Source organism: Paramormyrops kingsleyae, chromosome 9 (genome assembly GCF_048594095.1).
Source record: "Paramormyrops kingsleyae isolate MSU_618 chromosome 9, PKINGS_0.4, whole genome shotgun sequence".
Lineage (NCBI taxonomy): Eukaryota > Metazoa > Chordata > Actinopteri > Osteoglossiformes > Mormyridae > Paramormyrops > Paramormyrops kingsleyae.
In genome coordinates this window covers 31,182,106-31,207,831 of record NC_132805.1, presented here as the reverse complement: position 1 = coordinate 31,207,831, position 25,726 = coordinate 31,182,106, and the positions used below count along the sequence as shown (strand labels likewise).

At 39.6% G+C, this 25,726-nt stretch overlaps 1 protein-coding gene across 12 annotated transcripts in view; it reads right to left on the bottom strand.

Annotated features, from left to right (window-relative positions):
* Positions 1-21,702, bottom strand: part of LOC111845163 (NACHT, LRR and PYD domains-containing protein 12-like) — a 90,883-nt gene extending 69,181 nt beyond the window's left edge. For 6 of the 12 annotated variants that reach the window (XR_011993123.1, XR_011993122.1, XR_011993127.1 and 3 more), the window contains exons 1-7: positions 21,522-21,701; positions 18,661-18,781; positions 14,955-15,068; positions 12,450-12,512; positions 10,510-10,567; positions 10,275-10,335; positions 8,401-10,102 (exon numbers count right to left, since the gene is read on the bottom strand). Coding sequence is in view for 3 of the 12 variants with exons in the window: in XM_072716767.1 (XP_072572868.1) it covers positions 8,401-10,102; positions 10,275-10,335; positions 10,510-10,567; positions 12,450-12,512; positions 14,955-15,068; positions 18,661-18,781; positions 21,522-21,543 (2,141 nt within the window). In the remaining 9 variants the exon portion in view is untranslated. The other 6 variants (XR_011993128.1, XR_011993129.1, XR_011993130.1 and 3 more) reach the window with 5 other exon arrangements.
* Between the last annotated feature and the right edge of the window lie 4,024 nt (positions 21,703-25,726).

Below are 25,726 nucleotides of genomic sequence, written 5' to 3'. Positions count from 1 at the left end.
CCTTGTGTACCGCGGTATTTCGTTTTTGCACTTCCTTTTGAAAATGGCGATTAATGCTTATCAGGCTCCAGTTAAACAGTAAGCGCCAATGAGCGAAAGCCCTCCACCGTGAGTTAATGTCCAATCACTGTTGTGGCTCCACCCACTCACCCTCTCACACTGATGTAACTGGAGCTGAGCTCGCAGCTTGGTATGCAGACGCAGAAAAAAAGAAAAACAAACAAGTATGGCCAGCACTAGCGGAACAGTTGAGAGGCAGAAGTTTGAAGAAGCACCAGCTTCGTACAAATGTCCAGTATGGATTTTTTTCGGGTTCGCTGTAGAATACAACGACCAGGGAGTCAAAACAGTTAATAGAAATGTCACTGTTTGTAAACATTGCCTAACACGTGTCCCATACGCTAATGGAAACACGAGCAATATGGCTAAGCATCTCAAGCGTAGTCATGCTGATATAACGGTTCCTGAACGGAGGACAGACGAAAAGGTAACTGCAGGTAACAAGCGTCTATCGAAAAAGCTTTAACAGACATACCCTGCCACATCCAATAAACATAAGAAAATAACCCGTGCAGTGGGAACGTTCATTGCTAAAGATTTGCAACCCTTTTCTGTTGTCGAAGATGCGGGGTTTTGCCACTTAATTAAAACGCTTGACCCACGTTATGTTGTGCCCTGCCGTACACATTTCAGCGACGTTATAATTCCCAACCTCTATGACAAAGCGCGCAAAGCCATCGAAAACGATTTGACTCAAGCACAGAGCCTTGAGTGGAATATAGAGTGTTTAGAGCACTTTAAGAGGCACTTTAACATTTTTTAAAGTGTTTTTGTTTACATTTTGTAAGTTTGAATTTTATACATGTATAGATATTTTATACATAAATAAGAGGCAGGTTATTATTTGTTTTCTTGTGTTATTTGTAGTGTTGTATTTAAACCGAACCGAAACCGTGGCCCAAATACCGAGGTACATACCGTACCGTGGGATACCTGTACCGTTGCACCCCTAGTAATTATATCAGGATTGTTTGTCTACAGAGCCAGTATGAATGACAGCATGAGTGTGAACATGCTCTATATTCCATTCAGTAACAGGGGATTTTAAATGTATCAGTGATTTTGTTGTTGGCAAACACAAGCAGACCATGCAAACTCCACAGACACAGAGCTGGAGGCGGGATCTGAACCTCCAGACCTGTAGATGTGAGGCCGCTGGGTCTCTCCTACTCATTTTAACTTTCCTACTTATTCAAAGCCAATTAGAGGTTTTAGAACCTTTGGACGGTAGTGATCATAACATGGTTAAATTTTAGTGCCAGAAGAGCAAAGTCGAAATTAAAAGTATACAGTGTTAGGAAGGCTAACTTTAATGGTATGAGATGGAAACTAGAAACTGTAAACTGGACGGAGTTAAATGGCAAAACAGTTGAAGAGGCATGGGAATTTTTTTAAAAGCACATTGCTGCAAGTGCAAGAGGACTTCATACCTGTTTCCAGCAAAACTAAATCTAGGAAACGACAACCAAGGTGGTTGGGAAATTAAAGGAAATTAAGAAAAAAGTCAAGAGGAAAAGGGCTCTGTTACACAATTGGAAAATAACTAATGATTTCAAAATTAAGCAGGAGTATCTAAGTCTACAGGCAGAGTTAAAAAATAACATTAGACTGTCCAAGAGGGATGTAGAAAGAAAAATTGCATTGGAGGCTAAGTTTCTTGCAATACTTTAACTCCAAAAGAGCTCTAAAAGCTGATTTACAGGATAGTAAGGGCCTTATAATTGAAAATGAAATTAATATAGTAAATGAGTTTAATGATTATTTTTCACGGGTGTTCACAGTAGAGAACACGAGTAACTTACCACCAATTAATACGAATACAGCGTCGTCTATGACCAATATGTGTATGACTGAAGCTGATGTGGTACTAAGCCTAGCTAAACTCAAAATAAACAAATCACAGGGCCCTGATGGCATCTTACCTATAGTTTTAAAAGAGATGAGGGATATTATTAGCCAACCTTTAACTTTAATATTCCAGAAATCGTTATCTGCGGGTGTGGTACCTTCAGATTGGAAGCATGCTAATATAACACCCATATTCAAAAAAGGGGATAGAAGTAATCCAGCAAACTATAGGCCAATCAGTTTAACTAGCATTACTGGAAAAATAATGGAAGCTATAATCCAAGTGAAAATGGTAGATTACCTGGATGCAAATAACATTCTGAGGGATAGCCAACATGGATTTAGGAGAGGTAGATCCTGTTTAACGAATCTACCTGAGTTCTTTGAGGAAGCTACAAGTGAAATTGATCACAAAAATGCCTACGATGTGATCTACTTAGATTTCCAGAAGGCCTTTGATGTTGTCCCCCACAAACGGCTCATGCTAAAGCTCAAAGCTGCAGGGATTTTAGGAACTGTGGCAGCTTGGATTGAAAACTGGTTAACTGACAGGAAGCAGCGAGTAGTTATTAGAGGCACAATGTCACAGTGGGCCTGCGTTCATAGTGGGGTACCGTAGGGTTCAATTTTAGGACCACTATTGTTCCTAATTTACATTAATGATATTGACACCAATATATACAGTAAACTGGTTAAATTTGCAAACGACACCAAGGTGGGTGGTGTAGCAGATACTGATCTAGCAGCAGAGAGGCTACAACGGGATCTGCGACTGGGCTGATATTTGGCAGATGAAATTTAACACAGATAAATGTAAGGTAATCCATGCAGGGAGCAGAAATATAAAGTACAGATATTTTATGGGTTCCACTGAAATAAAGGTAGCTGATTACGAGAAAGATCTCGGTGTGTATGTTGATGCTTCCATGTCCCACTCTCGCCAGTGTGGGGAAGCAATAAAAAAGGCCAATAGAATGTTGGATTATATCTCTAGGTGTGTGGAGTTTAAGTCAAGGGAGGTGATGTTACATTTATATAATTCCTTGGTAAGACCCCACCTAGAATATTGTGTGCAGGTTTGGTCACCATACCTTAAGAAGGACATTGCTGCCTTAGAAAAGGTGCAACGGAGGGCTACGAGAATGATTCCTGGTCTTAGAGGAATGTCTTATGAGGAGAGGTTAGCTGAGCTGAATCTGTTTAGCCTCAAGCAAAGGAGACTAAGGGGGGACATGATCCAGGTATATAAGATTCTAATGGGTCTGGATGCTGTTCAGCCAAATGGCTTTCAATATTAGTTTAAATACTAGAACTCGTGGCCATACTGTAAGTGGAAATTAGTGGGAGAACATTTTGAAATAAATTTGAGGAAGCACTTCTTTACACAGCGTGTAGATTACGGAATAGAGTATGGAATAGTCTTCCTGCTAGTGTAGCGGAAGCTAAAACCCTGGGTTCCTTTAAATCAGAGCTAGATAAGATTTTAACAACTCTGAGCTATTAGTTAAGTTCTCCCCAAACGAGCTTGATGGGCCGAATGGCCCCCTCTCGTTTGTAAATTTCTTGTGTTCTTATGTTCTTAAAGAAAACTGTTTGATATCTGATAAATACTAGTTTATTAACAGGCAAGAAAACCAGAATTAAAAACAGAGTAGACAGAAACACATGCAATATGGATCTGATCCTCCTGTAACATATTCAGCCCAATCAAACAGCTTCCACTGCTGTCATTAGCCGTCATTCTGCCAAGTGACTCTGCACTTTACAAGTAACTCTGATTGGAGGAGATGTGAACATCCCCAGCAGCTAATGCAGGGCCTGATAAAGGAGCCTTGTTATTATATACACAGACCGGTATGTATCCTACACATCACTGATCATAGTGATACAAAATATCCAATCAAACTTTTTGTCAGCATAATAATGTATTTCAAAGGGAATTACAGGCTAAACACAGCAGTACCTTAAATCACTACAGTTAGAAAAATGAATATGGCACATTTTTTAATTCTGCCCAGTCCTCTGATGGTCATCACATTCTCTGTGATGAAGCACACAGCAGGCATTTTCATTTCAAAGCACAATTATCCTGAAAGATTTTGTGTGCAGAATATCAACTGGATCTATCTACTGAACTGGGCAGCTGTCAGCACAATACAGGTTCTCCTGTCAGTTTCCTATGTATTTGGGCCATTTTTTCAGTTATATAATAATTGATAGTGCATAAGTCTATCACAGGTTATAAGTCTATAGTTTTATTCAAACTGTACATTTTCCTAAGTCATACGGACCATATTTCCCGTAAATGTTCTGTATGTGTTACATTGCATTACCTTCCATAGTCGGTTTCAGTGAGGGCATGAGTGTGGTTATGCATTCAGTCAGCGTCTCTCGGGGAAGCTGATTTTAACTGGCTTATTTTGTTAAAAAAAATCCCCAAATGGAGGCATACATAGGAAAAAATATCACAATTTACAGTATTTATCAATTTATTTATGTATTCAAGGATTATACCTTAAAATCTTAACATCTTTCATAAGGGGTACGGTCAGTGTTTGTCAGGCTTCTGCTTTTAGAGCCATTTGCCAAATAATAATCATTATTATGAATAAAGCTATTATTATTGCTAATATTGCTATAATTCTCTTCCCGCCTACCCCATCCTGCTCTCCATGACACACATGTAGCTGAGAGAAAGCTTGGCAGTGAAAGGCAGCCACCTGCAGCGGCACCCATGGAGCTGGGGGGGGGGGGGGTTAAGGGCCTCAATCAAGGGCCCACGGATGTGACTGTCCTACTGAGGCGGGGCTTTAACCGACAACCTTCCCATCACAGATACAGAGGCTTAGCCCACTGAGACAAACGATGTAACCATTAAGAGTTTTAAGGTGATTGATTACATGGTGAGAGTAGATAGTGTTTAATGCCTGTTTTGGAGCCTACATGTGGTATACACCATTAATCACTAGGGTTGTGCAAAAAAATCGATACATCAATATATCAAAGTAATTCCTTTCATGATATACTATATCAATTTCTAGCTCCAAAAATCGATATTTCCGAGGGGGAGTATCATGCAAAATACAACCAGACGTTTTGGGAACACCCTGGAGCCACGCTATGTGATCCCAGCGGAAAAACATCACGGAGGTAGCTGTGCCCAGGGTATACGAGGAGGTAACGCAAGTAGTAAAAAAAAACCTCTTCTTTCTCCAGCACGAGTGGCACTTACGTGCGATTGCTGGACTTTGCGAGCCACTGAATCTTACGTTACAATAACCTCGCACCACATTAATGAGGATTGGCAACTAATTTCCCATGTTTTGCTGAAAGGGGGACCTTTTTCACTGCTGCACTGCTAAAAATATACAGCGAAAGATCAGAAACGCAAGATATAGCTGACACTGGAGTTGTCAAAAAAAAACTGATTCTCAGATACTAATCGATATTTAAAATAAGTATCTGATTAGATACTCATTTTCACCATTATTGATACCAACAGTGCAGTTTTCGCCTCATTCGCCACACTTCACACAGCACCACTACAGCGCAGGCGCGCGCATGCATGCACACACTCGCGCAGCCCCTCCCCGCCTCTCAATAGCCGCTGAACGCGCTCGCGCTGGATAAAATACAGGTACAGAGTTGGCCGATCATGGCATATGCTGCAGTTGAATGCACTTCGCAAGCTGCTTAATTTAAAAAAAAAAAAAAGTGCCGTTTGGAATTATTTTGCAGAGGAGCATGGAAAGGCTAAGGATGTCAATAAGCCTCTAAGCAAACAGTGCTACAAAGATGTGGCGACGAAGTCAAGTAGCACGTTGAACCTGGAGAAGCATCTTAAAGACCGACATCCCGGTCTTTATAAGAATTAAATTTCGCGAGGTCAGTAAAGCTCGCGTTCCAGCAACACTGAGCTATTAAACACTTATCAAAAATGTTAACTTGGCCGGCGCACACCTTAACATTAGCCATTTATCTATAAGCAGTTAGCCAACAAACACTTTAGCCGGATGTTATCATTAACTAAGGTAGCGGATAGGCGCAATGGCTAATAAAGTAATATAGTTCATGTGGGAACAATGCAAAAACGTATAACAAAAATGTGTCCTGTAAAATCTTGTAAAATGTGGTAAACGCCCAATCATACTTTTTATAAAAACACAGTCGTATACCGTGAAACCGATATAACTTTGAAAAATACCGTGATATAATTTTTTGTTCATACCGCCCAGCTCTAATCATACTGTTTTATTTCCATTATAAGAACAGTTAATATGTTCAGTCCTCTACAAGCACCACACCAGCCTAAGATAACTGACTGGGCACTTTAATTTCTTATTTTCATTCTTATGCACTTTATCTTAACGTTTTTGGTGTCCACTAGTTCATAGTGTGTTAAAATGCAAAGACAATAAAGTTAAAATTCAATTGAGTTATGTTGTTTTGGCTGAATTATTAATGTAATGTGATTCATTAAGACAACCAAGATCATACACGGCAACTTGCATTTCAGATCTATTTTTACATTTTCAGTGAACTGCAGAATATTGCAATATATCGCAATATGTATAGCATCACAATATATCGTGATTTAATCGTATCGTGAGCCATGTATCGTGATATGTATCGTATCGTGAGGTCCTTGCCAATACCCACCCCTATTAATCACCAAGGAGTGTGATAAAAATATTACATGTGGTATACACCATTAATCACCAAGGAGTGTGATAAAAATATTACATGTGGTATACACCATTAATCACCAAGGAGTGTGATAAAAATATTACATGTGGTATACACCATTAATCACCAAGGAGTGTGATAAAAATATTACATGTGGTATACACCATTAATCACCAAGGAGTGTGATAAAAATATTACATGTGGTATACACCATTAATCACCATGGAGTGTGATAAAAATATTACATGTGGTATACACCATTAATCACCAAGGAGTGTGATAAAAATATTACATGTGGTATACACCATTAATCACCAAGGAGTGTGATAAAAATATTACATGTGGTATACACCATTAATCACCAAGGAGTGTGATAAAAATATTACATGTGGTATACACCATTAATCACCAAGGAGTGTGATAAAAATATTACATGTGGTATACACCATTAATCACCAAGGAGTGTGATAAAAATATTACATGTGGTATACACCATTAATCACCAAGGAGTGTGATAAAAATATTAACATCCCTACTTTTTATTTAAACACCTTCTCTTTTCTTGTTGCCATCTGTTCATCTGGCCTTTTTAAAAGCACTGAAGTTCAGCTTCTACTTACTCACATGTACACTTTAAAAATGGTTAGAGGGGATAATTACACTTAAAGTAATGATGTTTCTCAGCATAAAATTTCCCATTTGTTACATGTTCCCAACTTAGTTAACTTATTTTTAAAAGTTGGTCCAAATAAAAAATAAAGAACACTCTCTCTACTTAGTTATATACGTATTTTGAACAAAATTTTTTGCTCTCCCTTAACATCTGAAAAATGCGAAGTTACTGCAGCTTCTGGAAGTGAGTTTGATCTGAACAGAAGCTCCGCACCAGGTACCATACTATTAATATGGTGCTTTCCCTTTTCCATTGACTTATAGGTTCCATACAGAATTGAAAGAAAGAAAAAGCCTGAACTTTATATAACATTAGCGCCGTAAATATTGTTTTATCACATCATCCAGCCCCATAATATTGCAGTGCCAGTTAAACACTGTTTTAGCACCAGAATAAGAAAACCCCAAACGATACCCAGTCCTATTACCATGACAATATAGATATTGCCTTGGTCCCATTTACACCAATTACAGTAAGGCCAAGCACACTGAGATACTACACACTACAGTGATGTTTGTTGGTGCAAGATGCAAAGTGTGCAAGTGTGTAGAGCCCAAATGTGCAGGGATTTGATATCTGATTAGCCAAAAAGGAAACACGCTACAGCTTTCGGCATTTGTGTGAGTTAAGAGTCATTCTATTCTATTCTTCTTCTGCCAGGAGCAGCTGAGGCCAGCAGAGGGGTCCCTCTCAGTAGATTTCACCAAACGGGGGGAGTTTAGGGGGGTGGTCAAGCGGGTTATGGATTAAACTGTGTTTCAGTCTGGATTTAAATCTACCAGGGGGGCCCCTTTACTCCATCCTCATTTGGCTTTGAGTCAGTTATGGAATTTGGCCCTCTGGGAATATGACTGAGTATCTGCTCTTTATAAAGAGCCTCCCTGTTCCTATAAGCAGGTTAGGATGCCGTGCCTGTGATCAGAAGGCAGACTGGATGGTAATGAATCACTTTTGTTTTTTCTTTACTGCATTACTACCCTCAGTCATTATAAAATCTGTGGTCCAGATTATCAAAAAATCCAGCCTGGTTATTAATCCATGAAGAAGAATAAAGTTTATATTTTATATATTTCAAACAATGTACATGTAATACTGCCAGACAGGATGTGATCTCACATCCCCACATCACTTACAGAGCTGTCTTAGATGTCTTGACCACAGGCAGCAGCCTCCAATGCTCTTTATCTGATCTGACGAATTTCTTCAGATCAAACACATCCAGCTCCTCATCTGACATCAGTAACACAAAGGCCAGAGCTGAATACTGTCCAGGTGAGAGGTCTTCTGCTGACAGACGTCCTGAATCAAGGTATCTTTGTACTTCCTCTACTAGGGAATTGTCACCCAGTTCATTCAGACAGTGGAACAGGTTGATTGTCCTTTCTGGGGAAAAATTCTCCTGTATTTTCTTCTTAGTGTATTCGGCTGTTTCCTTAATGTTATGTGAGCTGGTTCTTGTCTGTCCCAGTAGCCGCTGTAACAGTTTCTGACTGGAGTCTGTTGAGAGGCCCAGGAGGAAGCGGAGGTAGAGGTCCAAGTGTCCATTCTTGCTCTTTAACGCCTCGTCCACTGCAGTCTCCAGCAGGTCAGCTGATGTGTTTGACAGAGACACGTATAAAGCAGCGAGATACTCCTGGATGCTCAGATGCACAAAGCAGTACACCTTCTCCTGATACAACCCATATTCCTTTTTAAAGACTTCTGTGCACACTCCAGAGTAAACTGAAGCTTCAGACACATCAATGTCATTCTCTGTCAGATCTTGCTCATAAAATATGAGATTGCCTTTCTCAAGGTTGTCAAAAGCCAGTTTGCCAAGTTTTAAAAGGAATTCCTTGCTGTATTCATTACGCTTGATGTCATAATTTTTCATATACTTCTCATCTTTTAAAGTTGTCTGAAAGATCAGGAAGTGTGTGTACATTTCAGTCAGAGTCCTTGGAATTTTCTTTTCTCTCTTCTCTCTAAAAAGCCTCTCAAGGACTGTGGCTGAAATCCAGCAGAACACAGGTATGTGACACATGATGAAGAGGCTCTTTGATGATTTCACATGTGTGATAATCCTGCTAGCCAGGCTCTGATCACTAAATCTCCTCCTGAAATACTCCTCCTTCTTGGCATCATTGAACCCTCGTATCTCTGTCACCTGGTGGACACACTCAGGAGGAATCTGATTGGCGGCTGCTGGCCGGGAGGTTATCCAGAGGAGAGCAGATGGAAGCAGATTCCCCTTAATGAGGTTAGTGAACAGCACATCCAGTGACATTTTCTTTCTTATATCAGAGCAGCTCTCATTGTTCTGAAAATTTAGAGGAGGGTGACGCTCATCCAGACCATCAAAGATGAACAAGACTTTGTACCTAAACAGCTCAGAGGGTTCAAATGATTTCAGTTCTGGGACAAAGTGGTGAAGTAGTTCAATCAGACTGTATTCATCCTTAATCAAATTCAGGTTCCGGAAAGGAAGAGCGAATATGAAGTGAACATCCTGGTTTGCTTTTCCTTCTGCCCAGTCGAGAATAAATTTCTGCACAGAGACTGTTTTCCCGATACCTGCCACCCCTTTAGTGAGTACAGTTCTGATAGGTTTCTCACGCCCACATAAGGGTTTGAATATATCATTACACTTGACTGTAGTATCTTCTGTTGACCTTTTCTTGGATGCTGTTTCAATCTGTCTCACTTCATGTTCATCATTGACTTCTCCAGTCCCTCCTTCAGTTATGTAGAGTTCTGTGTAAATCTCATTGAGAAGTGTTGGCTGTCCTTCCTTAAGTTTCCCATCAAATACACACTCATATTTCTTCTTCAGGTCACATTTGATTCTGTGACACCCTGAAAAGCAATGAGAGGCAAATCCACAAACTTTAAAAAACATGCATTATTTTTTACCATACAAGCAAACCTAAATCAAATTAAATTAAATGATAAACATTAAATTTCAGTTTATCATACACAATTGTTCTGTGGCAAAACAAACAAACCCAGAATGAGATACAGTTCTTACACATCTCCAGTCTGTCAGGAGGATCTTCCTTCAGAAATGTAGGAGATTTTTCCACAGGAAACTAAAATAAAACAATTACTGTTTATGATTACTCCCAGCTTCATATCTCTTAATTTCACTTGTAAGTTTGTAGATATCTTCCCTTTGACAGGACGAACAACTAATTGTACGTTTTTAGATGTCTGCCAATTTAGATAAAAATTTAAGAAATTAAATTCCAACAGTAAATACAGACCTTGAAGATGGATATGCCTTCTTCATGTGGATCTGAATTACATCTTTTCACTTGGTCTCTGTGAATGAAACACAAAGATCCATCCATTGATCCTTCCATCCTCTAACCATTTATCCTGGTCTGGGGGCAGGACAAGGTGGGGGGGGCTCTATTTCAGACAGCACAAGGCCTAAGATCACCCTCCTGGTGATTATAGTCAATCACAGGGCACAAATACACACAGAAGTTATCATATGTTATGGGGAATTTACAAAGTAGCATAAACACATTTTGGAAAGCCATGTGATACAGGGAGAGCGTGCGAGCTGCAGACAGACAGGGGACTCAGCGTCCAGCACTGGGAATGTGCAGCGACAGCACTGAGATACACTGGGGATGTGGCTGTGGTTGCATGTGACCTATGGCTTTATTTCAGAAGGAAAGCACCAATACGATGTTTCAGAGGAGTAGCATTTTTTAAACGTCACTGTATGCTGTGCATTGACAATAAAGGCTATTCTCTTCTATTGTATTCTGGATGCTTTGTGAGCATGTTTTATGGTTTGAACCATTCTCTCAGCCAATCGATTGCTGGAGGGGTGGTATGGACTTGAGGGTATGCAACTGCCTTTCAGGAGCTCCTCCATCTCCTTCCATATGAATGATGGCCCTCAAAAAATTGCTTACTATGTACTTTTATAATGTTTCTGCAAGTGTTCTAAACTGCTTTTTGCAATGTCTATACTTTGATATCAAATTACAAACTTCACATAAATCTGACATATTTACAAAGTACACTAAGATTAAGATGAGTTTTATGCCAAAACAAAATATATAAGAAATAATTTGTCATTAAGTTTATGATATTGAATGAAATATGTGACCATGCCCCAGTCAGTGAAAGTGTGTCCCCCTACCCATAGACTCCAGAGAGTTAAACCGTGGAGCCCATCAGCATCAATTACATGGCCCAGGTACTCCATTGCAGACTTGAAGAATTCAGTTAGTCCTGTGCACTCGTAAGCCAGACTTCTCAAGGCTCTTGAGGGTTTCGTCCAGATTCAAGAGATCCATGTCAGGAGGGACACTATGAGCTACTTCAGGTTTTACAAACTACTTGCGGACTGGGAAGAAGCAAAAATGTGGACAATCTAGGCGCCCCAAATGTCTGAGTTAAGAAACAGAGATCTAAACAATTTACGTGAAAATATTTGAATATTGTGGGAGTGCAAGTGATTTTGTCAGTTTGACACGCTTAGCCTGGGCTACGCTAACCATCAATTATTTAGAGCAGGGACGTCTGGTAAAACAATATAGGCTGATAACCTACAGGCAGGATTTTAAACTCGGAAATAGCAGTTAAATTGCAAACCACAAATTTTATTTCAGTTAGATACGGAGTTTGTTGTTTTAATTTCAGTTACGGTTTTGTGTCTTACATTATTAGGTTTTTATTAACAAAATCCTTCAGTTGTCATTTAAGTTTCAGCATTCATCACATAAATATCGCATATATTCTGATCTGGATCCGCAACAATTTAAATATGTCTTTTAGCAAAGACAGCAATTGTTTATTTTTGACTGATGACTTAGGATATACTAGTTAATTATTAACAGGCAACTTTACATTAAATGTGTTCAAACTGAAACCTTAGTCTGAGCATGATCTAATGAGTCCATGAGAATGTATTTATTTGTTATCAAAACAGAAACATCCATTCCAGAATAACAATCTATTGTCTATTCATTCTTAATTGCAATTTATAACAGGAAAGGACGGCGTCTGGGGAACACAATTAAATACAAATTTCTGAAGAAAACGAAATGTAACAAATGATGAACACAAACATCTACCCCATAGAGATGAATCACTGAAGTCAAGGAAATGTACTAAGTTCTGTTATTACTGCCTCTTTTGTCTGCTTGTAGAAAAGTGCAAACACACACAGGTTCTGTCTTACCTTTTAACTCTTCTTTGTCTTCCTTTCTTTCCCTTCCAGACCGGAAGACTCCAGCTGAGGTCTCTGTGAACACGAAGGATAAACAGATACATACACACACAATATCTAGTACTCAACACTTTACACTGAACTTACACACGGGGATCTCCATTCTGTTACTCTGGCACATTTCATATGTAGTATTACACTTAGTGACTGAGTGCCAAATAGGGTTGCACCGATACTGATACCAGTATCGGGTATCGGGCTGATACCTCATTAAAAGTTTTGATTGCGCTGCCCAATGAGCCAGCCCTAGCTAGGAACCCTGTTTACTTTTATATTAAGGCCAAACTATAGACCCAAAGAGACGTGCAGCCCAGTGGGCTGTAACAATCATTTCACCATAACACTATGTTCGATATGAATTCCTAATTCACAAATTCCAAGTTCCTAGTCAGAAATTTCAACAGGAACGCCCCCTGAAGTCGAAATCCCGACTAGTGACCTCAGAGGAATCGACACAACCCCGAGCTCAGAATTCAAGATGGCTGCGCCCTTTATCAACAAAAGTGAAACCCGTACTTTTATACTGTTTATTTGTATTAGGATGAACTTGCGGACGATTACGTCACCAAGAATTAATCATTGTCCTCCCGTTACTGTCATACATATGAGGTGATTGAGGTATTGATTGATTCTGTTCGTGTATGGACTAATCATCCTGAGATTCAAATACGTCGTCCATGATTCACCCACAATATTATTGTGCCAAGGCTGAACTGCATAAACATGTTTTTTACTGATCACTTGTATAACTTGTTTCTCACAAATAACTTGTTTCCCATGAAAGGAGCCAAGATGCTTATCTTGTCCTGGGATACTTATTCTGCTCAAGGATGCTTGTCTTGTTATTTCTGATTTACGGGATGCTCACTCTTTTCAAAGACGGTTCCTTTGTTTTTCTGAGGGGTTTTCCCGAGAAGAGAACAGGTGGCCCAATATGTTTTATACACTATTGATCGGTGTGTGGGACGCTTATCTCGTCCACAGGAGAACGGGGAACGCGTTGATTATAGGAATTTGTCTTCTTATTTTTGATTGAAACCTCAAGCAGCATTACCCGGACAATATTGGGAATTTGAGAACCCATCGCCTGAGGGGAGGGGTGAGCCTGGCCAGCTCGTCTCCTGCCTGCACGCAGCGCCCAAAATTAGCATAAAGGAAGGGGGAGAGCTCAGTGTGACGGGTGCTCAGCCATGGGACAGAGCACGGATCACCCGGCACTTTCTTGGGACTCACATGTCGGTCTCCTGCCAGGACTGAAACTGGCTCCCCAGTCCATGTGTGAAGGTGGGTGATGATGGTACGTCCGAGTGTGAATAGCTTGCAGCATTTTTATTGATTACTGGGATTACTTAGCACAGTTTATAATATATATATATATATATATCACTTTGTATTCTTTTTGGCCCAGTGGTGGACTGGCGGCCTGCCCTGGGTGCACCCCGCCTCTCGCCTGAAGATGCTGGGATTGGCTCCAGCTTCCCCGCGACCCAAATAGATAAAGCGGTATGGATAATGGGTGGATGGATGTATTCTTTTTAGACTAACTATTGTTCATAATTCATAAGCAATAGCTTGTACTTGTTTGATTATTACTGCTTATGATATATACATATATAATCATTTTGTTTCACTTTTAATAAATATTTCTGAGTGAACCTAAGCGTGCCTGTTTGTTCCCTCAAGAGCCCTATATCCCCCTCACATCATTTTAACACATTATTAGCATTCACATTTTATTTGTAGCTAATTAAATCAAGTGTACACACGATATTGTCCAACCGCTATCTGTGAACGTGTTGCTATGGTGTTTCATGCACAAAAAACCCCATAATGTGTTGCTATCTATTGATATTGCTAACAATGGCTAACAATTTACCCGACTAGAACTGGGGACTGTTTCAGAAAGCTGGATTTCCTTGTTTGATTAACAAAACCCTTTAGTTATCATTTAAGTTTCAGTATTTATCACATAAATACCATGTTTACTTTTATATTAAGGCCTAACTATAGACCCAACTAACTAAAGACAAGCTACTGTCTACTCGTTCTTAATGGATATACAACAGTGTGCAGGTGAGCCTGCTTTTTTCCAGTTGTATGCTGAGGATTACAATTTAAAATGCACTTTTCAATTAATACTCTCATCTGATGCCCTAGTGATTGTTGCGCATGCGCGATATAATATCGATATGATATCGCCCAGCCCTACTTCCAAGTCAAGCTCACAGGAAGTCAGTCTTTACAGTAATCCTCATCCTTCTGCCTCAGATGTGATACATAGAATATAGACAGTTATACAAATAGAACTTCTGTTTAAATTCTCAAAGACGATGGGATTTGCAAAGTTAAAAATGATGAATTCATGATAAAGGTTTTTCCTCACAGCTTGCATGTGCCTGTATGCCTTCCGAATGAGACACAGAGCTTTAAAGAGTGTTTGTTGAAATGCACATTTACCTTTGATCTGGAGGAAAAGGTCCCTCACTGAATTTGGGTGGATGCTCCATTGACCAGTCACTCTTCATGGAAACACAGCTGGGTACAGGTGAGCCTGCTCTCTCCATCAGGACACTGTGGGCAGCGAGAGGAAACAAATCCTCATAATATAAATATAATTCATATAATGGAGAGCATAACAAGTGGTCTTCAGTGCGCGGCCCCCGGGGGCCAATGTGGTGGCCCTTCAATGAACAAAAAAAAATTAGCAAATTATCCTGATCATCAGATATATTAATTTTTCTAAGTGAAGCAGCATCAAGGTTAATTCCGGCCAGCTAGCTTTTAAAAAGTAAATGGTGGCCCCCAACCCCCCTCCATACTGGTAGGCGTGGCCCTCGTGAAAAATTCAGTGAAAAACACCACATTACATCCTAAGGCCCAATTATTCAAATCACGGTCTTGGAGGTCCGAGCACTGCTGGTTTTCCAGCCTTCCTTTACCTGTGAGCCAGGTGTGAAGCCTCTGACCAATCAGAATCAGTCATTATTAAACTAACTACTTGGGAGAACTGAAAACAAGGCCTGGATTTGGATCGAGGTCCATAAGGAGGAGAGATAAGATGCTGAGGTCTTTTTTATTAACCTACACATATGATTGTGCTGCCCACTGACCAGCCCTAGCTAGGAACCCTGTTTACTTTTACATTAAGGCCCAACTATAGACCCAAAGAGACATGCAGGCCAGAGGGCTGTAACAATCATTTCACCAGAACACTGTGATCGATATGAACTCAAACACAAAAAAACACATAACGTGTTGTTAGCCATCTTTAGAAATATCAATTGATAGCAATTAATCCAATTAGAACTGGGGACTGTTTAAGCTGGATTTCTTGCTTAGCCGAATAACTTTAGTCGAATTTAAGGTAGTCTGGGCTAAAAATAAGTCCATTTAAACTGGGGAAAATGTATATGTTACTCAATTCAATTCAATTTGTATAGCACAGGTTCAGAACATTACATCGTCTCAAAGCGCTTTACAGCATCCCCACCCAAAGCCCCCAGTGAGTAAGCCATAGGCGACAGTGGCCAGGAAAAACTCCCGAGAAGGAAGAAACCTTGGGAGGAACCAGACTCAAAGGGGGTCGGCAGAGGATGTCAAATGAACAAAATGGCAAAGTCCCTATTCAGCATCCCAATTTTAACATTTGAGTCTTAAAGGGGGAGGCAGGCAGGTGATAGCAGGCAGGTGCTGGAGCTGCTTCCGATGGCAGGATGAACAGTAGTACAGCAGCAGGACATACAGGAGAGACGTCACAGGCAGAAAGGCGAGCAGGCCGGATAGACGGCACAGGTAGTGGAGACGTTGCAGGAAATAGGGTAGGCAGGATATCTTGATATTTTTGCATCTCCAGGCAGCACAGCCCAGGAGGAGCAGGGGAAATAAAATGTGCAATTAGCCAAATCAGAGGAGACTAGAGGCAGTGCAGACAGTTAGGTGAGTGCAGTATGTAAGCTCTGACAGATACGGCTATGGCAGCATAAGTAGGAGGGAGAGGCAGGGGGGAACGCAGGCATGGGGGGGTTCCTGTTATCCTGCTAACTAAGAAACCTTACTTTTTGAAACAGGTCCCTGGTATTGCTGAATGGCTTTGACTTAGTGTACTGGAATGCTATTAACTCGTGTGTGATGTCATTCCCATTTTTGAGTTCCGACCTCTGAGGTAAATGGAACACAGCATCAAACACAATGACCTTCACAACATGACTGACAGTGTCCCCGTCTCATTCAGGTATTACTCCTGTGATCACTGCTGTTTTCTATAATTGATTGGTCATAAAATATTACTCAAGGCCATTTTTCAGAATATATATTTTTGGAAAATACTGTCGTCACTTCAGCTGGGTAATGCAAACAGATACTGCCGGAACAACGAGTTATTTGCTGAGCAGGGTGTGTGTGGGAGGGGGGGTAAATTTCACTGAGCATGGAGAGGATTCCCCAAGATAAATAATGATGGAGAGTTCTGTGAAATTTTACAATACTCAGAAAATCAGCTTGTGCCCCACTGTGATGCCTACAGCCACACAGAGTAAGATCTCAAACATTCTCTCACCTCCTTAGTTGATTACTTGTATATGTTTTCTTTAATTAACCTGCTTTATTTAGAATAACGATGCATAGTTTTCAGTTAATTTGCTTTATCCTTTATATTTTAAATGCAGTGCACATTTTGACATTGTAGGGTTTATATGCAGTGTTTGCCTAATTAATCCTTTGATTTTGTAGTTACTTTGGCTTGGTTTGGGGTGGTCCTCTCCTTGGTATAAAGGTGTGGCTGAGGGTAGAGGACTCTTAAAAGGGAAAAAACCCTGGAGCTGGATTGAACCATGTGCTTCGATGGCAAGAGGGGGGAGTTGGGGTATAGCTGTGTTTTTTATGTTTAGTTATATGTAGTGTTCATTTGGTTTACCCTTTTTGTGTATTGATTGGTTTGGCCAAACCACTATATATTTTCCCTGGTGACTCATTACAAGATGATCAACTTGTTTCAGTTAATATCTTGCTTTGTGATATTAAGTTTGTTTTTTTAAACCTCTTTTTTGGGCCATGTTATTAAGGTCTTGAGTTTTGTCAACTGTCTGTACTTTCGGGGGCCAATAAAGCCCTATTTTCTTTAGTAAAACTCCTGTGTTTGTGTTGCCTTACTGTTTGGTCCCTCACACTCACAGATGTCTTAAACAAATTGAAGCAGTAGAGGACAGGGTTCAGTAGGGCTGAATGATTTTGGGAAAACATCCAACTGTGATTTTTCTGACAGATATTGCGACTGCGATTTCATTTGCGATATTTTTAAAAGTTTAGCTTCAATATTCACTGTGTAACAGATTTAAAACGTGACGCAGCATTACCACATTACAGGAAGAGATCAAAATACAGGGCTTCCTTCCCTATTGGACGGCACTTGTAATGCCGGTTTGTGATTGCAACATGGTTTCTTAAAATATGTGCAAACGTTAAGTCGCAAATTTGTGACTTAGAAAACACTAGTGATATTCGGACCGGTATCAGCACTGACCCAGGCTTATTTGAGGCCATACGTAACCGATCCACGTTCCATACTTACTTAATTAGGTTTTGGCAGCCTCTAAAAACAGATTTAATATGAAATAGGAGCCAAATTTGCATTATCAATCATACGACAGCTCTTTCCCATTTTAGATACGTCTTTTTTTTTTGTGGTATTCAAGCTGAACACTAAATGCTGCCACTTTTTTGCCACTCAGTGGGTGTGAGCGCAGTGACTTCCGCCTGCTGTGACGTCATACGCAATCCCTTCGCAGCACGAAGAGCGTAATAACATCAGATAAGAAGGTGGCGATCCGGAACTTTTTTTATGCTTTTAACAGCAACTAGTTCACAGTGATTTGCAATCTTTATAAAACAAAGTTAAACCCTGGGTCAGACAAGTCGTATAATTCATTTCCTAAATCGCAGTCTTTGCGATTTATTAATCTTGTTGTTTGAAATCGCGATTTCGGCTTGAAATCAATAAATCATTCAGTCCTAGCATCCAGGGAATACAAAGAAATGCAGATTTTTGAAGGAAATTAAATTTAATAAATTAATCACTGAAGTCTCAAGAAAATGTAATAAGCTCTGTAATAATTACCTCTTTTGTCTGCTTGTAAAAAGGTGACGACACACAAGGGTTCTGTCTTACCTCTTTGTTTTACCCTCCACAGTGGCGCTCATTTCAGAAACAGTTCTTCTTTTTCCTCTCTTCTTTCCCATTTTTGTGCTGATCCGGACCACTTGAAATATTTCACCAGCGCAGTCTTGCACTGCAGTTGTTTAAATGTAAATATATTAGTGGTGGACATGACTGGTGATGGGTTGAAATTCGTCTTTTTTTGCAATCACCTTCAGATTGGACCATTTTATTTTTTAACTGGGTACTGTCCTGTTTGCTGCGCTCACTTGATTAACAGCATCTGCCACTTCTTGCCTTCCGCTGCATTTTTAGTTACCGCACGGCAGTGACCACGAACAAAAATGTTCTAGTCTCCATATGACCCACAAGCAGCTCGATTTCTGTTTCAGAAAAGTTTCTCGCACTTCCTCTCGGTTGCCATTATAAGTAAATATTTATCGGACTTAACTTGTACGCCTAAATATTCATGATGTGTTTTGCATTGACCATTTATGGTTGGATGTGGGTGTGTAGAGGGTGGAAGATGAGGCGGATCCATGTACACATAATTCCAGGTAGAGTGTGATTTGTAAAGCGAACGTTGCTTTTAAGTGTGTACGCACTGTTTTATAAATGAGACCCCAGGAGAGGGCAGCTGTATTGCAACAAACACAAATACAAGCAGTGAAGTAAAACGGGTAAACTTTTATGGACAGTTCTAAAGTTATTAGCCATGGCTTGGGCGGTATTACAGTAATAACGCATACCACAGTATTTTTAAATCCTTACGACAAAAACTACCGGAACCTCACCCGCTCAGCATTTTTTTTGCCAATATTTCAAAATGCCGGAATAACCCTGCTTTTTAAAATACCCGTATACCTTGGTATGTCTAGACCAGTGCTTCTCAAACTTTTTCAGCAGGAGGCCCCCTTGTGTAGGATGAATCCTTTTGTGGCCCCCCTCCTCAAAAAAAAAATCATGACGCAAAACATCCTCAAACTTACAATTTTACTTAATTTTAGATTTTAAATTCTGTTTGTAGTCTTTATTTCTCTGGTTTGTTAAATTTACATTTCACAAAATATAACATTGTATTAAAACAGTTTTGACAGTAAAACTAACATTGTCTGAAAAGTGCAACAAAAGTACTGAATACTGAACAGTAATTTATGATGTCCATAGCAGCGTAGTGTGCTACGTAAAATTTATATTTACATTTTTTTTATACTTCTATTTTTTTTTTTTTTAATACATTATATTTTACATAGGTTGACAAGCCTGATTGTTACGTGTGTAATGTGTAATAGAAAAACATCTAAAGGTCATCTCTGGACAGAGACTGAACGGAAGAAGGAGCGCGTGCCCCCCTGTTCGGAATGTTCCATACTTTAAACCTTACCCGCCAGTGCCATGGTAAAATTTTTTTTTAGATTCTACAATTTCGATGCGGCCCCCCTAGCGCCATCTGGTGGCCCCCAGTTTGAGAACCACTGGCTCTAGACAGTACGAAAAAACAGATACGCAGGTACCAACAGCCCTCCTCATACAGCAAGTTAGTAACCTGTATAAATACGTGTGTCAGTTTAATGTTTTTGAAAGTGTCTGTTCTGCATGTGTGCATGTCAAACTCCATATTAGTTTGTACGGGAACCGTGATCGTGACGCACTCTCTTCCACGCCGCCCTGGCCGGTGTTCTGTCATAAAATACTATCTATCGAGACGTGCTATCGAGCCTTTCTGCGCATGTGCAGTTCCACCGTTTTGGGATTAGGGTTAGGTTTCAGGGGTTACGGTTTAAGGTAAGAGTTTTATGGGTTTTGGGGGGTTAGGGTTATCGATTAGCACTACGGTAGCATTTTTCGACAAGGCAGCATATATCGACAGAACACCGGCTCAGGAAAACTGGATACTTTGCACGTTTTCATACCAATTGATCTTTACGTTCGGTAAACGTTGCTAGAACGAAAAATTGCAAGCGGGGATTATGCATTATTTAAATTTTATTTTAGACAACCAATGTCACACAAAAATAGTAAAGCGTTAAATAGTACCAGGACAATAATATGTTATTGCAACAGTCGCCATGTATAGCACCGAACAGCAAACGTATGCAAGGTAACGGGATATGCAAGTTAAAATCGAACTATTTATTCTAATGACTAATTTATATGCATCATGTAGACTACACCTAAAAAAACCCCAGTGTAACTTGATCACAATAGTTCAACAACAAGGGCGCGGCGAAAACGGCCGCTAAGATGCATGGTTATTAAAAATTCGTTTAAAAGAAAATTAAACAGCTGCTGCGGATATTTGATGTTTGGAAACCACTATAACGCTTAACAAATTTGTTCTTTATTGTTCAAGAAATAACGAAATCATTTACCTAAAAACTCACGTCACTATCAAAATCAAAAGTGATAATAAATTTAAAATTGTCACAAAATACCTGTTATACACCGGTAACAAAAAAAAACACCAAAGTGGCCAACCTAATAATAGTATAGATCAAATTTTGCTAGAGTATTTTAACCTTTTTTCTTCAGACCAATTTTAATAACATGGCAATAAAGGCCACCATTTCGAAATACGCCTCCGTCGCTCTACATGTCGTCGTAGGGAGTTTCTACGATCTTTCGGCAATTTTCGGATAATTCCCGTTTAATTGCTCGCGGATAACAAAAACTGCGAATATCAAACGCGCGAACGTGAAAGAATTACTGTATAATCTTACCTTGGAATAAAAAAAATTGTCTAGATATTTTTCCCAGAATCTTATGCGCGTTTCTTGACAAAATGGCGACACCAACTGCAAATTAGTTTCACTTTGCAAACAGGAAATGATCAACTTCGTATAAAACGCGGAAGCAAAACGGGAATGGCGTACCATTTTTGAGGATATCATCCATGTGTAACAATGAGAAAAAGAACAAGCTCTATGGCGTTATATTAGTGCCACATTCCTGAGCGCGCAGAAGGACATTCGCGAGCAATGTTTTCGCTCTGTGTGTGCTCAACTCTACCACCTCGCTCTCGCTCACAGCGGGTGTGTCCGAAATCGCGCACTTGCGTCAGTGCACTGAGATGCACTGCGCACTTCCTTCTGTAGTGCACACTACCATGGGTAAGTGCTGTCCTAAATGAAACACTAACGTTTTGCACTTACCGGAAGTGACGGACTAGCATTTGATCGCGATTCTCCAGCGCGCCGAAATATCTGCCGTGTTTTGTTTACAATGAATTTCCTTGTGGTTTTATTTGCGTGTATATAACCTATCTACTACCGCCTAACCGGCTAAAAACTGCTAACATTTACGTGTGCAAACTGTTCTAAGTCGATATAATCGCAAACTCAAATTATCTATAACTGTCGTCAGAGAATGACAGGCTACACACCGCAGTATACATCAGTAAAATAATTTTATTAACGTTACTTAGATTTATATGAAGCAGTTGCCTCCGCTTGGGCTTACGTGTCTGTGTTGTTGTCCGCCTTAATTTAACAATAAAAACTTGCTGAAAGTCCCTCCCCTTCCGCTACGTAGTCAAAATGGCGTCCGTTTAGTGCGAGTAGTGTCCATCATTCTGCACTGCGTTTTCTGGCCGTTTTCAGTGCACCATCCGGGTACTTTCAGTGCACTGAATTTTGGCTTAGTTGTCAGTGTGAACGCACTACGCACTAAAATCGCGCACTAAACGTGCGCGATTTCGGACACACCCAGCGTCTCTCTCGCTCAGCTTGGCGCGCACGCTCGCTCAACTTGTCCTACGCGCGCTCAGCTCGGCCACCGCGCTCTCGCTCACAGCAATGTTCTCGACGTTGGTAAAGTTAGTTTGCGGTTCGTTTTTCACGTTGCAAACGGCCATAAAAACCTTATATATGCACGAAAAAATACGAATTATGGCTCCTTGAGATAGTCCTGTTGTGTGAATTCAGAAAATATAAATACATTGCGTAAAAACAGCCTTTAATGTATTTTGACCAGTTATTTTCATTAGCTTCTCACGTCAAAACCAGACGTGCTCATGACTCAAAAAGCGTCTCATATTAAACATCCTGATTTGTGAAAAATTTCACAACTGATAATTTGTCCATATATCGCGTGTAAACCCATAAAAAACACATTGAAAAACGCGCGTTTTAAGGAGGACCGGACAGATAGTTCTTAAGGTGGACCAACAATATAGCCCAAATACACACATTTTAATAATTCCATTAATCATACATGTATGGAAGTAAATCTGTGTCATCAGAATTTGAATTTTATATGCCACTGAAATTCTAACATTGAATATTTATGCATTGGAAATATGCATATGAAATTCGATGGTCCGAATTCACATGCAAAAATACGAGGTTAAAAAATACAAAGACAACATTTCAATGTTGCTCCAATTCGAACATGCAAAAATACGAGGTTAAAAAATACAAAGTCAACATTTCAATGTTGCTCCAATTCGAACATGCAAAAATACGAGGTTTAAAAATACAAAGTCAACATTTCAATGTTGCTCCAATTCGAACATGCAAAAATACGAGGTTTAAAAATACAAAGTAAACAATTCAATGCTGCTCCAATTCGACGGTCCGAATTCACAGGCAAAAAATACGATGTTAAAAATACGAGTTATACATCCGGGATACCAAGGCTAAGCAATCGAATGTGTATGAACTCGAACGTATGAAGGGAAATCCCGGACATTTTTCAAAAGGAATTGCAAATTGCATTTGCAATTGCATTTTCCATATGTGGACGCATAAAGTGTGACATAATTCAAATGCAAGTGCAAATTGTGCATTACCGTTTGCTTTTTCGCTTTCGCAAACGAACACTGCCATATTTCAAATGAAAAAGCAAAGTCCATTTGCAATTGCATTTCCCATGTCTTACATGGGTCAGGGGTGGGTCTATACTGTGGGGCGTGATTGTATGGGGAGTGACGTCACTGGCAGTCGACGACCAAGAGGGGTGTGGAAGAAACACGTTGAATTACACTTATCGAATAATCCAAAATTAAGTTCCAAAACATACGTATTATAAAGTGCATGTTTATAATTCAACCACATGAATTCAGTTCATTTAATTTCGCCTCAAAATAAATTTCAAAAGAACAAATTCAGTTGAAAATATTCCATGTGTTTTATTCAAGCAGTAACATTCAGTCCTCTTATTTATGCTTTACAATATTCAGTCCCGTTATTTTCGCTGTTTCAAATACGCTGCCACAATTTCAGTGGTTTAAAATATTTAAAATAAATAAGAGGACTGAATGTTACTGCTTGAATAAAACACATGGAATATTTTCAACTGAATTTGTTCTTTTGAAATTTATTTTGAGGCGAAATTAAATGAACTGAATTCATGTGGTTGAATTATAAACATGCACTTTATAATACGTATGTTTTGGAACTTAATTGTGGATTATTCGATAAGTGTAATTCAATAATGTGTTTCTTCCACACCCCTCTTGGTCGTCACCTGCGAGTGACGTCACTCCCCATACAATCACGCCCCACAGTATAGACCCACCCCTGACCCTTGTAAGACATGGGAAATGCAATTGCAAATGGACTTTGCTTTTTCATTTGAAATGTGGCAGTGTTCGTTCGCGAAAGCGAAAAAGCAAACGGTAATGCAAAATTTGCAATTGCATTTGAATTATGTCACACTTTATGCGTCCACATATGGAAAACGCAATTGCAAATGCAATTTGCAATTCCTTTTGAAAAATGTCCGGGATTTCCCTTGTAAGACATGGGAAATGCAATTGCAAATGCAATTTCCAATTCCTTTTGAAAAATGTCCGGGATTTCCCTCCATACGTTCGAGTTCATACACATTCGATTGCTTAGCCTTGGTATCCCGGATGTATAACTCGTATTTTTAACATCGTATTTTTTGCCTGTGAATTCGGACCGTCGAATTGGAGCAGCATTGAAATGTTGACTTTGTATTTTTAAACCTCGTATTTTTGCATGTTCGAATTGGAGCAGCATTGAAATGTTGACTTTGTATTTTTAAACCTCGTATTTTTGCATGTTCGAATTGGAGCAGCATTGAAATGTTGACTTTGTATTTTTTAACCTTGTATTTTTGCATGTTCGAATTGGAGCAACATTGAAATGTTGTCTTTGTATTTTTTAACCTCGTATTTTGGCATGTGAATTTGGACCATCGAATTTCATATGCATATTTTCAATGCATAAATATTCAATGTTAGAATTTCAGTGGCATATAAAATTCAAATTCTGATGACACAGATTTACTTCCATATACATGCATTTAAACTGGTTAAAACTGATCAAGATGACTTGTGATGGTCAAACAAGGACCTTTCACATCTTCATATACCCCTCAGACACTGACATTGATTTGTTAAAGCTTTCACAAGTCATATTTTAAGAGTTATGACTGATTAAAGGCCCTAAAAATGACCAAGATGACCTCTGACTGACCAAATCAAAACTTTCACACCTTCATCTATCCTAGAAGGACTCACCCTGATTTGTGAAAGTTTTCACAAGTCATATTTCAGGAGTTATGACTGACTAAAGTGCAGTAGTATTTATGGCGGATCAAGGTCTCAACCTAGGTGAATTCAAAGGCCCTAAAAATGACCAAGATGACCTCTGACTGACCAAATCAAAACTTTCACACCTTCATCTACCCCAGGAGGACTCACCCTGATTTGTGAAAGTTTTCACAAGTCATATTTCAGGAGTTATGACTGATTAAAGTGCAGTAGTATTTATGGCGGATCAAGGTCTCAACCTAGGTGAATTTAAAGGCCCTAAAAATGACCAAGATGACCTCTGACTGACCAAATCAAAACTTTCACACCTTCATCTACCCCAGAAGGACTCACCCTCATTTGTGAAAGTTTTCACAAGTCATATTTTATGAGTTATGAAATATTTATAATAGTAATGACTGAAATCCTATGACATGAAATAAGCACAACAGTACATGGAAATTCAGTTGTGATGAACATCTCTGAAGTCCATGTGTGCTCCTTGACACAACAGAGAGCCACAACAGATATTACAACAATGATACATGAACTTCTCTGGGTTGTGAAAGTTCAAAAATG